The sequence below is a fragment of the Capsella rubella genome, unplaced genomic scaffold, assembly GCF_000375325.1.
Source record: "Capsella rubella cultivar Monte Gargano unplaced genomic scaffold, Caprub1_0 scaffold_3, whole genome shotgun sequence".
NCBI classification, from domain to species: Eukaryota; Viridiplantae; Streptophyta; class Magnoliopsida; order Brassicales; family Brassicaceae; genus Capsella; species Capsella rubella.
Window position 1 is genome coordinate 10,143,516 of NW_006238921.1, and position 12,947 is coordinate 10,156,462.

The 12,947-nt window shown below is 32.7% G+C and overlaps 2 protein-coding genes and 3 non-coding genes across 5 annotated transcripts; 2 read left to right on the forward strand and 3 right to left on the reverse strand.

The window, feature by feature from the left end:
* The first annotated feature begins 2,483 nt into the window (after positions 1-2,483).
* Positions 2,484-6,077, forward strand: LOC17893850 (nucleobase-ascorbate transporter 1). Its single transcript, XM_006297372.2, has 13 exons — positions 2,484-2,647; positions 3,370-3,467; positions 3,561-3,737; positions 3,823-3,923; positions 4,025-4,100; positions 4,194-4,253; positions 4,340-4,527; positions 4,605-4,701; positions 4,789-4,875; positions 4,975-5,033; positions 5,112-5,203; positions 5,337-5,414; positions 5,509-6,077. The coding sequence occupies exons 1-13, from the start codon at positions 2,572-2,574 to the stop codon at positions 5,880-5,882; spliced, it is 1,563 nt and encodes a 520-aa protein (XP_006297434.1). The 5' UTR covers positions 2,484-2,571; the 3' UTR covers positions 5,883-6,077.
* A 565-nt stretch (positions 6,078-6,642) lies between these two features.
* On the reverse strand, positions 6,643-6,720 carry LOC111831764. Its single transcript, XR_002834900.1, has one exon. It is a non-coding gene; the product is annotated as a small nucleolar RNA snoZ7/snoR77 (small nucleolar RNA).
* A 48-nt stretch (positions 6,721-6,768) lies between these two features.
* On the reverse strand, positions 6,769-6,921 carry LOC111831779. Its single transcript, XR_002834915.1, has one exon. It is a non-coding gene; the product is annotated as a small nucleolar RNA snoR2/U65 (small nucleolar RNA).
* A 208-nt stretch (positions 6,922-7,129) lies between these two features.
* LOC111831780 lies at positions 7,130-7,194 on the reverse strand. The gene has a single exon (XR_002834916.1). It is a non-coding gene; the product is annotated as a small nucleolar RNA U49 (small nucleolar RNA).
* Positions 7,195-10,245: 3,051 nt separating this feature from the next.
* LOC17893399 (glucan endo-1,3-beta-glucosidase 12) lies at positions 10,246-12,539 on the forward strand. Its single transcript, XM_006297521.2, has 3 exons — positions 10,246-10,459; positions 10,651-11,979; positions 12,271-12,539. Exons 1-3 carry the CDS (start codon positions 10,396-10,398, stop codon positions 12,303-12,305), a joined length of 1,428 nt encoding a protein of 475 aa, XP_006297583.1. The 5' UTR covers positions 10,246-10,395; the 3' UTR covers positions 12,306-12,539.
* The last annotated feature ends 408 nt before the right edge of the window (positions 12,540-12,947 follow it).

Below are 12,947 nucleotides of genomic sequence, written 5' to 3' on the forward strand. Positions count from 1 at the left end.
AAACCCCAATTACATCGAATATTGTTAATTTAGGGAAAATTTATAAAGATCATTATCAATATATAGATCAGTGTTTTACAGTTTTACTATAATTTAAAGAGACTAAAAACGATTAAAAGCAAAAAAAAAAAAAAAAAAACTAGTTCTAAGAAAATTGAAGGATTTCAAATCAGATTCAGAACAAATTCTTGAGTAAGTTTAAAAAATAGATTATTATTTCTTTTTAAAATAAGTTTACAAACCTACCTTGTCTGTCAGCAGATTATCATTAAGCATGATACATAGTTCAATACTATTTTTTTTATTAAATTAAGGAAATAACTAAAGACTTATAAAGTAGACCGTTATAAAGGTCATGTTCGTTTCATTTTCATAATCACAAGCAACTGCGATTTTAAAATTTGCAAGTATTGTTTGTTTTGTAATCCTTGCGACAAATCATAATTTTTTTCTGTGATCAAAAATTTTATTTGTAGCAATTGATCCCAACGTTTAGTTACATGATCATGTCCGTAAAGAAGAATTTTTGACGGTAGTTGTAGTTATTACATGTGCGACTGCCAAACAAATAACAACAAAGAAAAAAAATTACAATATTCATAATCATATTAAAATTATTCGAAAAAAAAAATTCTCTTCTTTTAAAAAAAAAAATCTCTTTCTTCCGAGGAGAGTATTTGGGAGAGGACATTAATGCAGTCTTTATTCTTGTTACACCAAATTGTTTTCTATTAATATGTTAAAAGATTTTGTATTGTCACAAACAATTAAGGAAGATATAAAGTATAAATAAACACGTGATAAACCATATGCATGCCTGAATGATATTTATGTTCTGTCCAATGGGTTTGCGAATTTCAACAACTTAAGTTAATTTTGGGCTCTTTTTACCATAAAAAGAGAGAGATAGAGAGATCATAAAGCATGCTGAAAAGTAGATAATTATGTAAAAAAAAAAAAAAAAGATAATTGTGTTTGCAATCTTTGACATTAATCAAAAACTTATAGTCCCTATGAAATTCTCAGTTTTCTTTTTTAATAGAGAATTTTCTCACAAACCTATGCAAAATTAAATACTGTTTCTTTTTTCCAACAAATACTGTTTTATTGTTTTTATTAATTTTATTCTGAAAAAGTAATTCTTTAGTTGAATTTGTTTCAGTAGATATTAAATGATGTTTAAAAAAAAAACAAAACGTGAATGATTTTTTAATTAGTGTGCATTTGCTTAAATGATCATCTATTCTAAAACAGAGGGAGTATTCTATATTTAACCGGAAAACCTCTGAACTGTAATAATAACTGAATCTATAATACCAAAAAAAAGTGGATCATTTTTGGTATAATTTAAAACTATATTCAATAAAATATGATGTGGAAAATAGCAATTGGGTTTTAAAAAAATAATGATAAAGCAATGAAATTTATTTTATTTAAGTTACCACATTTCTATTTATCAATTATTTGGAGGAGGTTTAAAACGCTATTTTATCTGTTTTAAAACATATGATATTTTCATTAAAAACAAGTAGTTTAAAAAAATATCTACTTTAAAAAAGATTAAGATTAACATATCATGAAAAAACTACATAATATAACTATTACATATTTAATTGACGTATAATTTACATATAGACGTATAAACTCGAACCCAGTTCCTTCCAAAAAGAGACCTATTTATAACGATGTAGAAAAAATTAAATGTAAAAAATAAATATAGACACATAAATATTTTGAAACAGATAAAAAATCCTGTAGAAAATAGTAAAAGTAGACAAAAATATCTACTTTAAAAAAGATTAACATATCACGAAAAAACTACATAATATAACTATTAAATATGTAATTAACGTATAATTTACATATAGACGTATAAATTTGAACCCCGTCCCTCCCAAAAAGAGACAAAGAAAAACGTATAATTTGTAACGTTATAAAAAAAATTATATGTAAAATAAATTATTCAGAACATATTATATTATGAAACATATTAAAAAAATCAGTTCAAAACAGTAAAAGTAACAAATAAATCCAAAAAAAAAAAAAAAAAAACAAAGTAGGAGAAGATTTTGCATTTAAAGATCTCTCTCATGCACAATACAACAACAAATTTCAAAAATCCAAAAAAACCTGAGAATTAATTGACTCTGTTATAAACTAGACCCCCCACCTTACAAAAGCTTTTAATTGGCTACAATAGAACAAACGAATCAGGGCCAAATCCGTAATTTCCTCAACCAATTTAATTCAAACCCAAAAATACAAAAAACAAAAACAAAAACAAAAACAAAAACAAAAACAAAAGAAGAAGAAGAAACTCACTCATCAACACCACGCCAGAGGAAGAGAGAGAGAGAGAAGAAGAGAACACAAAGTTTTTTTACAGAAGAGTTTTGTGAAAGAGAAGCTTTTCTAAATTCTCTCTATTTCCATTTTTTTCTTTCTTCTTTGCATATTCCTTTTTTTTTCTTTCTTTCTTTTTTCCTCACTACTTTATATCTCTCTTTACTTTTACTTTTCTTCTTCTTCTTCTTCTTCTTCTTCCTCTGTGTTTGTTTGTTAACTTCTCTAATGGCGGAGATAACTCATCCTCCTATGGAACAACTTCAAGACCTTGAATATTGCATCGACTCTAACCCTTCTTGGCGTACGTCTTCTCCTCTCTTTTGCAACGTTTCAGAGATACTTTATAGTTTTATTTCAATCGAATATTATATTTAATTAACTAATTACCTCATTAGTTTATTCCTAATCATACAAAAACCAAACCTTTCATGGTGTTTTGTCTCTATGGACTCTTTTGTTCTGTCTCTAAAGTTTCTATTTTTCGAGTTTTTAAGATAGATATTGCTAAGTTTGAATGTGTATTTGCAGCTGAAACTGTGTTACTAGCATTTGAAAACTACATTCTAATCATACAAAACCATACCTTTCTATGGTGTTTTGTCTCAATAGACTCTTTTGTTCTGTCTCTAAAGTTTCTATTTTTCGAGTGTTTAAGATAGATATTGCTAAGTTTGAATGTGTATTTGCAGCTGAAACTGTGTTACTAGCATTTGAAAACTACATTCTAATCATACAAAACCATACCTTTCTATGGTGTTTTGTCTCAATAGACTCTTTTGTTCTGTCTCTAAAGTTTCTATTTTTCGAGTGTTTAGATAGATATTGCTAATTTTGAATGTGTATTTGCAGCTGAAACTGTGTTACTAGCATTTCAAAACTACATTCTAGTTATACAAAAACCAAACCTTTCTATGGTGTTCTGTGTCTTTAGTTAGACTCCTTTGTTCTGTCTTTAAAGTTTCTATTTTGAGTTTTTTTACAATTGAACCACTTGGGTTGCTAACTTTGAATGTTTATTTGCAGCTGAAACGGTGTTACTAGCGTTTCAAAACTACATTCTAATGCTTGGATCAAGTGTTTTTATACCCACATTGCTTGTTCACGCTATGGGTGGCTCTAATGTAATACCCTTTTGCTCAATTGGCTTATTAGTGTTTGTTTGTTCTGTTCTTCAGTATCTATGTTTAATCTTTTCTGCTTTGGTGTGTCTTAAGGGAGATAAAGCAAGGGTTATACAAACATTACTCTTTGTAGCTGGTATCAAGACACTTCTCCAAGCTCTTTTTGGTACTAGGTTGCCTGCTGTTGTTGGTGGCTCTTTTGCTTATGTTGTCCCTATTGCTTACATTATTAGTGACTCTTCCTTGCAAAAAATCTCCAGTGACCATGAGGTGAGTAAAAAAGTCTAATGATATTGTCACAAGATTGTTTGTTTTTTTGTGTAGATATCAATATAATGTTGTATGTTTCTTGCAGAGGTTTATTCACACTATGCGAGCTATACAAGGTGCTTTGATTGTAGCGTCGAGTATACAGATCATTCTTGGTTACAGCCAAGTTTGGGGTCTATTCTCTAGGTTTATATCATACTTTTCTTTGTTTTTGTTTTTGAAAGACACATTCATTGGCTTAACTATGGTAATTTTTATTCAAATTCATTACTTGCTTTCAACTTCAGGTTCTTTAGTCCTCTTGGTATGGCACCAGTTGTTGGATTGGTTGGTCTTGGGATGTTCCAGAGAGGGTTTCCTCAGGTAACTCATACAAAGCCTCACTTCACACCACTGTTTTTGCATTAAACATCAACAAAATGTATTTATTAAACTTTGGTTCTCTTTGTTTTATAGCTTGGGAACTGCATTGAGATTGGATTACCGATGCTATTGCTTGTCATTGGACTAACCCAAGTAAAAGCTTAGTCTTGTTTTGACTTTATTAGCTTGGTTTCCAAGTTATTTCTCTCTTGTCTTATGCTACTTTTTCTTCTTGGCAGTATCTAAAACATGTCAGACCATTTAAAGATGTCCCAATCTTTGAAAGGTTTCCTATTTTGATCTGTGTGACGATTGTTTGGATTTATGCCATAATCCTTACCGCAAGTGGAGCTTATAGAGGCAAACCACATCTTACACAACAGAGTTGTAGAACAGACCAAGCAAATCTTATATCAACAGCTCCATGGTATTCAACAGGCTCAGTATCCTTATGTATTGTAGTTACATTGTCAACATCTCATTGTGTTTATAATGTGTCATTAGGTTCAAGTTTCCATACCCTCTCCAATGGGGACCTCCAACATTTTCAGTAGGCCATTCGTTTGCTATGATGTCTGCGGTTCTTGTATCCATGGTCGAGGTAAAGAAGCAGAGAGCATTATTAGGTTCATTGCAAGTGACTTAAGTTTGCTATGAAATGTGATGGTTAAGTTAATGGATTCTGCAGTCTACTGGAGCTTACATGGCAGCTTCAAGATTAGCCATAGCCACGCCGCCTCCTGCTTATGTATTGAGTAGAGGCATTGGATGGCAGGTGAATCAGTAGTGTGATGGGGAGACACATCCAAATACATATCCCACCTTCTAGACTTCTCTTATATCTTATCTGTTATGTTTCTTGTTAAAAACTCAGGGCATTGGTGTATTGCTTGATGGTCTTTTCGGAACAGGCACAGGTTCTACTGTTCTAGTGTAAGTAAAGCAACTTCTTGGAAGCTACTGTTCTATGTTTTCACATATTCACACACTCTCTAATAAAGGTGTTTGCAGTGAGAATGTAGGACTTCTTGGGTTAACAAGAGTTGGTAGCCGTCGTGTTGTTCAAGTCTCAGCAGGCTTCATGATCTTCTTCTCTACATTGGGTACAAAAACTAACTCATACTTATGATCTTCTTCTCTACATTGATTATGAGAAGTTGATAACTAACTCATTCTGCCTAATGCCTATAAGCTGTTAGCATCTCCTCATGTGATTTTGATATTTTGGTTGGATAGGCAAATTTGGAGCTGTTTTCGCATCGATACCAGTCCCGATATACGCAGCATTACACTGTGTTCTCTTCGGCCTTGTTGGTAAAACCACCATTACAACAACAAACATCATCTCACTGAAGAAAACATTTTATTACATTATGTCATTACTCATTTGTATTATCTTTGTTTGCAGCTGCGGTTGGTCTCTCATTTCTCCAATTCACAAACATGAACTCCATGAGAAACCTAATGATCACCGGTCTATCACTCTTCCTCGGAATCTCAATACCTCAGTTCTTCGTTAACTACTGGGACGAGAGACATCACGGACTAGTTCACACAAACGCAGGATGGTTCAACGCATTCTTAAACACAATATTCATGTCACCAGCAACAGTTGGTCTAATCATAGCAGTGTTCTTGGACAACACAATGGAAGTAGAAAGATCAAAGAAAGACAGAGGCATGCCTTGGTGGGTTAAGTTCAGAACCTTCAGAGGAGATAACCGTAATGAAGAGTTCTACACTTTGCCTTTTAACCTCAACAGATTCTTCCCTCCTACATAGTAGTACTAGTCCACCAACACACTTTGATTGCTCTTAATTCATTTTTTTTTGTTAGTAGTGGTCTCTAATTTACGACCCTCGGTTTAAAAATTCAATATTTTCATATTCCAATGTAGATTAAATAAATCATTACTGAAATCACATTTTTTTGTTTTTGTTTTGTTTGGTAAGAGATTAATCATCATTACAAGATTAGGGTTCTGGTGAAGACAATGATCATTATGTTCTTAACCATCAAGACAATCACAATTTAACAGGTTTTAATGGTATAACACAAAGTTCTTAAACTTCAAATCTCAAGTCCAACTCATGATAAAGAGAAATTGATTAGTAATAAATTGGGTTCTGGTCAAGACAGATGTTCTTAATCATCACACAATCTAAATTTAACAGATTTTCACTGGTATAACACAAAGCTCTAAAACTTCAAATCTCAAGTCCAAAACGATTAAGAGAAATTGCTTAGTAATAAATTAGGTTCTGGTCAAGACAGAAGTCATTTATTAAATTAAACTGTCCTAATTATTAGGATAATTAACATAATAATCTCAATTACCTGTTTATGATTTCAAATACAAAGTTCAAAACTAACTTAAAGCAAATAATCTCAAGTCCATACATGATTATAAGAAACAGCTAGCAATAAATTGGATTCTCGTCAAGACAAAAGTCATTGAGTTCCATCAAACTGTCCTAATTATTAGGGTAATTAACATAATCTCAATTTAACAATAAAGTCACTGTGTAAGAATTGGGAAGACCTCAGTAAGCCAGCGTTTTTCTCGTCAAAGAGTAAACTCAGACGGTAATTCCATAGTTTAGCAATAATCATCATCGGTAATTATCCCAAATAATCAAAAAAAAAAAAAAAAACAGCAAAAAGACAAAATGTAATCGCCGAAATGGCTCCGTAGATCGTGTAATAATATCAAAGATCCACAGGTTCCTATCAGTAAGCGAAACACGTACATTTGTTTATGTCCAATGTAGCATCGAGGATCATAGCCATTAGAAGCTACCGTCGACGTGGCATCGGACAATTTATAATTAAAAAGACAATAATAACCCCTCAGCGAACCCTTGTCAAATCACCCACACAACGGACACAGTAACGGTGGGAAGTACGGTGAAAGACCCGGCCGAGGAGTCAAGTACCCGATCGTAAACGGATCCGGGTTTGGATCCGGATACGAATCCGGGTTAGACTGATCGGGGGATGGGTTTTTCACCGGATGCAATCCTCGTTCAAGTCCGTTGTTGTGTAAAGTGTCATACGGCACTTCCTATCTATGGGATTGCTTCTTCATCGGGAGAGATATAACAAAAACTCAGAGAAAACAAAAAAAAAACTCGAATTCGTAAACAGAGAAAACAAAAAATGTAAAGATCTGTGTTGAAAAAGTTGATGATGATATGAGAGAGAAGAGAGAATCTGATTTTATATAGAGGGGACGAGTCGGCTTAAGTTTAAAACCCTAGTCTTGTTCTTGTAAACCCTAGCGTTTTGATTGGGTTAAGATATGGCCCATTAAGAGCCTATTAGAGGGTGCTGAGTACAACATTACTGGACTAGCAGAAAAAGTATATGTAATGGGCTTTTGGATATTACTTTGGTGACTGGAGAAGCTTATTCTATTGAGTAAGCGAGTAAGAAATAAGATTGGCCTTAGCCCTTAATGGTTTTTTCAAATAGATTTTCCAAAATTTATTTTTTATCTATTAATTTTTTTTGAGAAAATTGAATTCTCAAAAATGTAGAGAATCTGGTATTTAAGGTATTTTTTTTAACCAATTTTCTAATAAAATCCAAAATTTCATTTCAGTGAGTTTTTTTTTTAAGTTCCATTTGTTTTTTAATTTTTTTTTGCAAAATCTAAAATCTGTAATCGAAATACTACTTATAATCTCCTAAAAAATTCGTGAATATATTCAAAAACTTTTGAGAAATTTTACCAAAGTTGAGGATGATATGGTTTAAATCATGTGTAAATAGCAATTCTCACAATAGAAAAACTGTGAACCCTAGTTTGTCGAATCAAAATAAATTATGTACATGTAGACAATAAAAAGTTTGAATCTTAAAAAGTGATTGCTTAAAGCGTCAACTTGTTTCAATTTTATTTTTTAAAACAGATTATAAAAATTCAACTAGTAGATATTTTTGTATGTGAAAAGTCACATATTATTTTTAGAAAAGTCATTATGAAATACAATTTATGAACGGTAAACAATAGATAAATCCACAAACGTTTTTATACTTTCCATCTGCCACAGCCATTTAAAACTTAACACAAAGATTTAAAAATATATATAGCATTTATTTTCTGGCCTTAAGACCAATATTATTGGTGGGATCTTAACAAGTATTTTAAGCTAACATTTGTTATTTAAGATTTGATCTTATATAAAATAATATTAAATCTTAGCTTAAGATACTTGTTAAGATCCCACCAATAATATTGCCCTAAAGAAAGAGATCGAACGAGAAACAACTTTCAAAACCGAACCAAACATTTTTTGTTGCACATTTGGTTTTAGCTGTTAAACCAGAACTAAACCAGCTAATAACCATCTCTTTATTAGTTAGGGAAATGTAACTTGGTTATAGACTTCAACTCACATTTAACAGTACCAGGCACGAGCACACACGTGTGGAAGGAGACAAGAAGAGCAACAGTGAGACTAATACTACGAGAGGGAGAGAGAGAGTGCAAGGCACGAGGCAATGCATCGTGTTCTGCAAACGGCTCTCTTCTTCTGTCATGTGGGGTGTCACTCTCATTTTTTGCCCACTATCTCGATCTCTTCAAAATTTAGCAATTTCAAAGTCTTCTTTATCATTATTTTTTTCTTAAATTTTTTTGTGTAGCTAGGTCGTCAGGAATCTTTAGACATTTCTACAGGCTCACTTTTTTTTGTCTTCTCAACCAAAGGAGAAATTTTTAAAATAATGTTTAAATTCTGAAGCTAAATAAAGTGAATGATTGTAGTGTTTTTGACTTTAATATACGAGTTGCAACTTAACTTATGATAACAGTATTTGCAAGCCAATTGCTTAGACGATTACTAATTAATAAGACGGTTAGAGAATGCGGTTGAAAATCTTTGTTAGAAAGAATGTTTGGAGAAGAAAATTAAAACTTAATTTTGGTGGTTGCAAATATTAAGTTCAAGCTCAACTACTTCGAGAAACTAATATTTTGTTTTATTTAAAAGTTGCATAGATTTTTTTTTGTTTTTTTTTGGTCTTTTTGCTTTTAACATTGGATTATAATGTTTACTTAAACTACTAACTATATTCTTTTAATAATTTATTACAGTTTTAACATAATTTATTATAATTTACAAAAAAATTTTATAGTATTGACAAAAGTAATTCTTTAGAATTATAACAATTTTATGAATTACATAATGACTTTTTACTTCATAAGTGTAATTTTTAACTAAAAAGTATACAATTAAACCACTATAATGATGAAAATACATTGAACTGCTTCTTTAATCATAGCAGATAAATGTATTTGGTTAATTGAGTAAAATTATTTAATTTGGATGAAATTTGATAGAATATATATCGTATATGTGAAATTGTACAAAGACTAAAAATATAGAAAAAATCTAGTTGAAATGCTATATTACATGGAAACTAGTATAGATAGTTGTTTTTGAAACATTGTTAGTAACAACTTGTTACTCTAGTACCCAACATATACCTCTAACGTGAAGGTTTATTTTTATTTTATTTTTAATTATCAAGTTAGATTAGAAGAACAAAGCTACATGTTAACTAGCAATTTAGATTAGAAAAACAAAGTTATTTATGTCTCAATAAATTTTTTAATCCAAATACTAAAATCTTTTAAAACATATCGACTGTTCTGTTTTTTTTTTTTTTTTTTTTGGTATTTTCTACTGTGGGAGATTTATCTCACATTGCTAATCAAAAAGCCAACAAATCTAAGGTGTTACCAAACATGGGTAGGGTCGGCGTGCAATGTTATCTCTATGGCTCTATTATTGTTTTTTACTTACATTTATTTTGTATTTTATTTCAATGTTACCATATATGAACAAATTTACTGCTAGTATCTAATTATACAAAACACAACATTACGTAAAACAAAAACAAAAAAAACCAAATGATTCAGATTCATAAAAACCCAATCAATTCAACTCATGATTAGCTGTAAACTCTAAGCACACATATATAAACAAACTGCAAAAAACATGTGAAATGATGGGATAGTGGAAGAAGCTGATACAAAATTATTTGACATGTCACATGTGAATATACTCTAAAAAAAACAAATAATTCACTTATTAATTCCTCTGGATAATAAATAAGACTCAGTCTTCTTTACCTGTTCTGCTGTTCACCACCACTTTACTACTCCACCCTCACCTCACTCTCCTCAACACCACTCTCTCTATAACCCTAAAATCTCTGTGGCTAGCTCCTTCTTAACCTCTCATCTCCTCTCTCTCCAACTCTCTTCTCACCAAGAAGCTGAGTATGGATCTTCATCTTCTTACACCTCTCCTCTTCCTCATCCTCCTCTCACCCCTTCATCTCTCAGGTAACAAACATTACATAATCACATTCTCATTACTCTGTTCTTATGCTCTGTTCTTTCTCATTACTCTGTTCTTATGTCCTGTTTTTACTCATTACTCTGTTCTTATGTTCTGTTTTTACTCATTACTCTGTTCTTATGTTCTGTTCTTTCTCATTACTCTGTTCTTATGTTTTGATTATCTCATTATACAGATGCTGGTACCATTGGTGTAAACTACGGTCGAATCTCAGATGAACTACCATCTGCATTCAAAGTAGTCCAACTCCTGAAATCTCAAGGAATCAACAGAGTCAAGATCTTTGACGCAGACCCATCAGTACTCAAAGCTTTATCCGGATCTAATATCAAAGTCACAGTAGATCTTCCTAACGAGATCCTCTTCTCCGCAGCTAAAAGACCTTCCTTTGCAGCTTCATGGGTCAAACGCAATGTAGCTGCTTATCATCCTTCAACACAGATCGAATCAATAGCTGTTGGTAACGAAGTCTTTGTTGATCCACACAATACCACAAACTACCTTATCCCTGCAATGAGAAACATCCACAAAGCTTTAATCAGTTTCAATCTCCACTCAGACATTAAAATCTCTTCTCCTCTTGCCTTAAGCGCTCTTCAAAACTCTTACCCTTCTTCTTCCGGATCTTTCCGACCAGAACTCATTGAAACTGTTATCAAACCAATGCTTGACTTCTTACGAGAAACTGGTTCAAGACTCATGATTAATGTCTACCCTTTCTTTGCTTACGAAGGCAACTCTGATGTCATCCCTTTAGACTACGCTTTACTTAGAGAGAATCCAGGAATGGTTGATTCAGGCAATGGTTTAAGATACTTTAACCTCTTCGACGCTCAGATCGATGCTGTCTTCGCAGCTATGTCGGCTTTAAAGTACGATGACATCGAGATCATCGTAACAGAAACTGGCTGGCCATCGAAAGGAGACGAGAATGAAGTCGGAGCAACCATAGCAAACGCAGCGTCTTACAACGGAAACCTAATCCGTAGGATCTTGACACGTGGTGGTACACCATTACGACCTAAAGCAGATCTAACGGTGTATCTCTTCGCTTTGTTTAACGAGAACAAGAAGTTAGGTCCAACGTCTGAGAGAAACTATGGTCTCTTCTTCCCTGATGAGAAGAAAGTTTACGACATACCTTTCACTACTGAAGGGCTTAAACAATACCATGACGGTGGTGGTCATAATACTCCGGTCACCGGAGATCACCAAGTCACTACACCACCTATGAGTGGTGGTGTATCAAAGAGTTTGAATGGTCAGTCTTGGTGTGTAGCTAATGGTGACGCTGGTAAAGAAAGGTTACAAGGTGGTTTAGATTACGCTTGTGGTGAAGGTGGTGCTGATTGTAGTCAGATTCAACCTGGTGCTAATTGTTATAGTCCTGATACACTTGAAGCTCACGCTTCGTTTGCGTTTAATAGTTATTATCAGAAGAAAGGTCGTGCCGGTGGGAGTTGTTACTTCGGCGGCGCCGCTTACGTCGTTAGCCAGCCACCAAGTAAGTTTCTTCATCTATCTACTCTTTTATTAGTGTGGCGCATGTTAAGAGTAGGTGTGGGGGGTTTAATGCTAACCTAGGCTTTGATTAGGTTAGCGTATTTTTAGAGGGTTGTGTGTGTATGTGTGTGTGGATGACAGGAGTCAAATGTTCCCACGTGGACATAGAGACCACTAGTGTTATGGCTTTACGTCATCTTTGTCTTAAAAAGAGAATCCAATGATGTTTGTTTAAGATATTTTATGTTTGGTTTTATGAATCTGATTTGTTTGGGTTAATGTGAATATGCAGAGTATGGAAGATGCGAGTTTCCGACAGGATACTAGGAAGAAGATTTGGGGTTTTTTAGGGTTAATTCCTTCATGCACGTATAATATATATATATATAATTCGTATTTTGATGTAATTTGTTTTGGTTGGAAGTTTTTAGTTAATTTTTGTAACTTCTGACTTCTTTTTTTTATAATGTTGGGTTGTTAATATCGACTGAGACGATGTTCTTGATATTAAACTATTAATGTTGGTTAAGCTGCATAAGTCAGAGAAATGCCATGAGTATACCTGTCATTATATTTTACTTTTTATGTGAGATTCACATATCTTATTTTCTTAAAAGGAACATTAAAACTAAAATTGTTTGAGTATACATAATATGATAGAGAAATAAGTAAATAATTTTCATGAAAAGTAAATTGTTGGAAAAGGTAAGAAAGTTACATTACCTCCTCATTTATTTGTAGTGTATTATACTGTATATCCCTTTCAATCCAAATATTTTAGGGTCCGAGTGGTGATAACGGATTTGGTTGTGCGGAACAAATGGTTTGATAGTGCGGTACGGCTCAACTGTGGTACATACGGCACAAGAAATTTTCGTGAAAAATGCGGTTAATGCAACATAAACAGTGCAAAATAATGATTGATTGGTGAAAAATTATTTGCCGTGCGGATTTCATATTATTTATTTG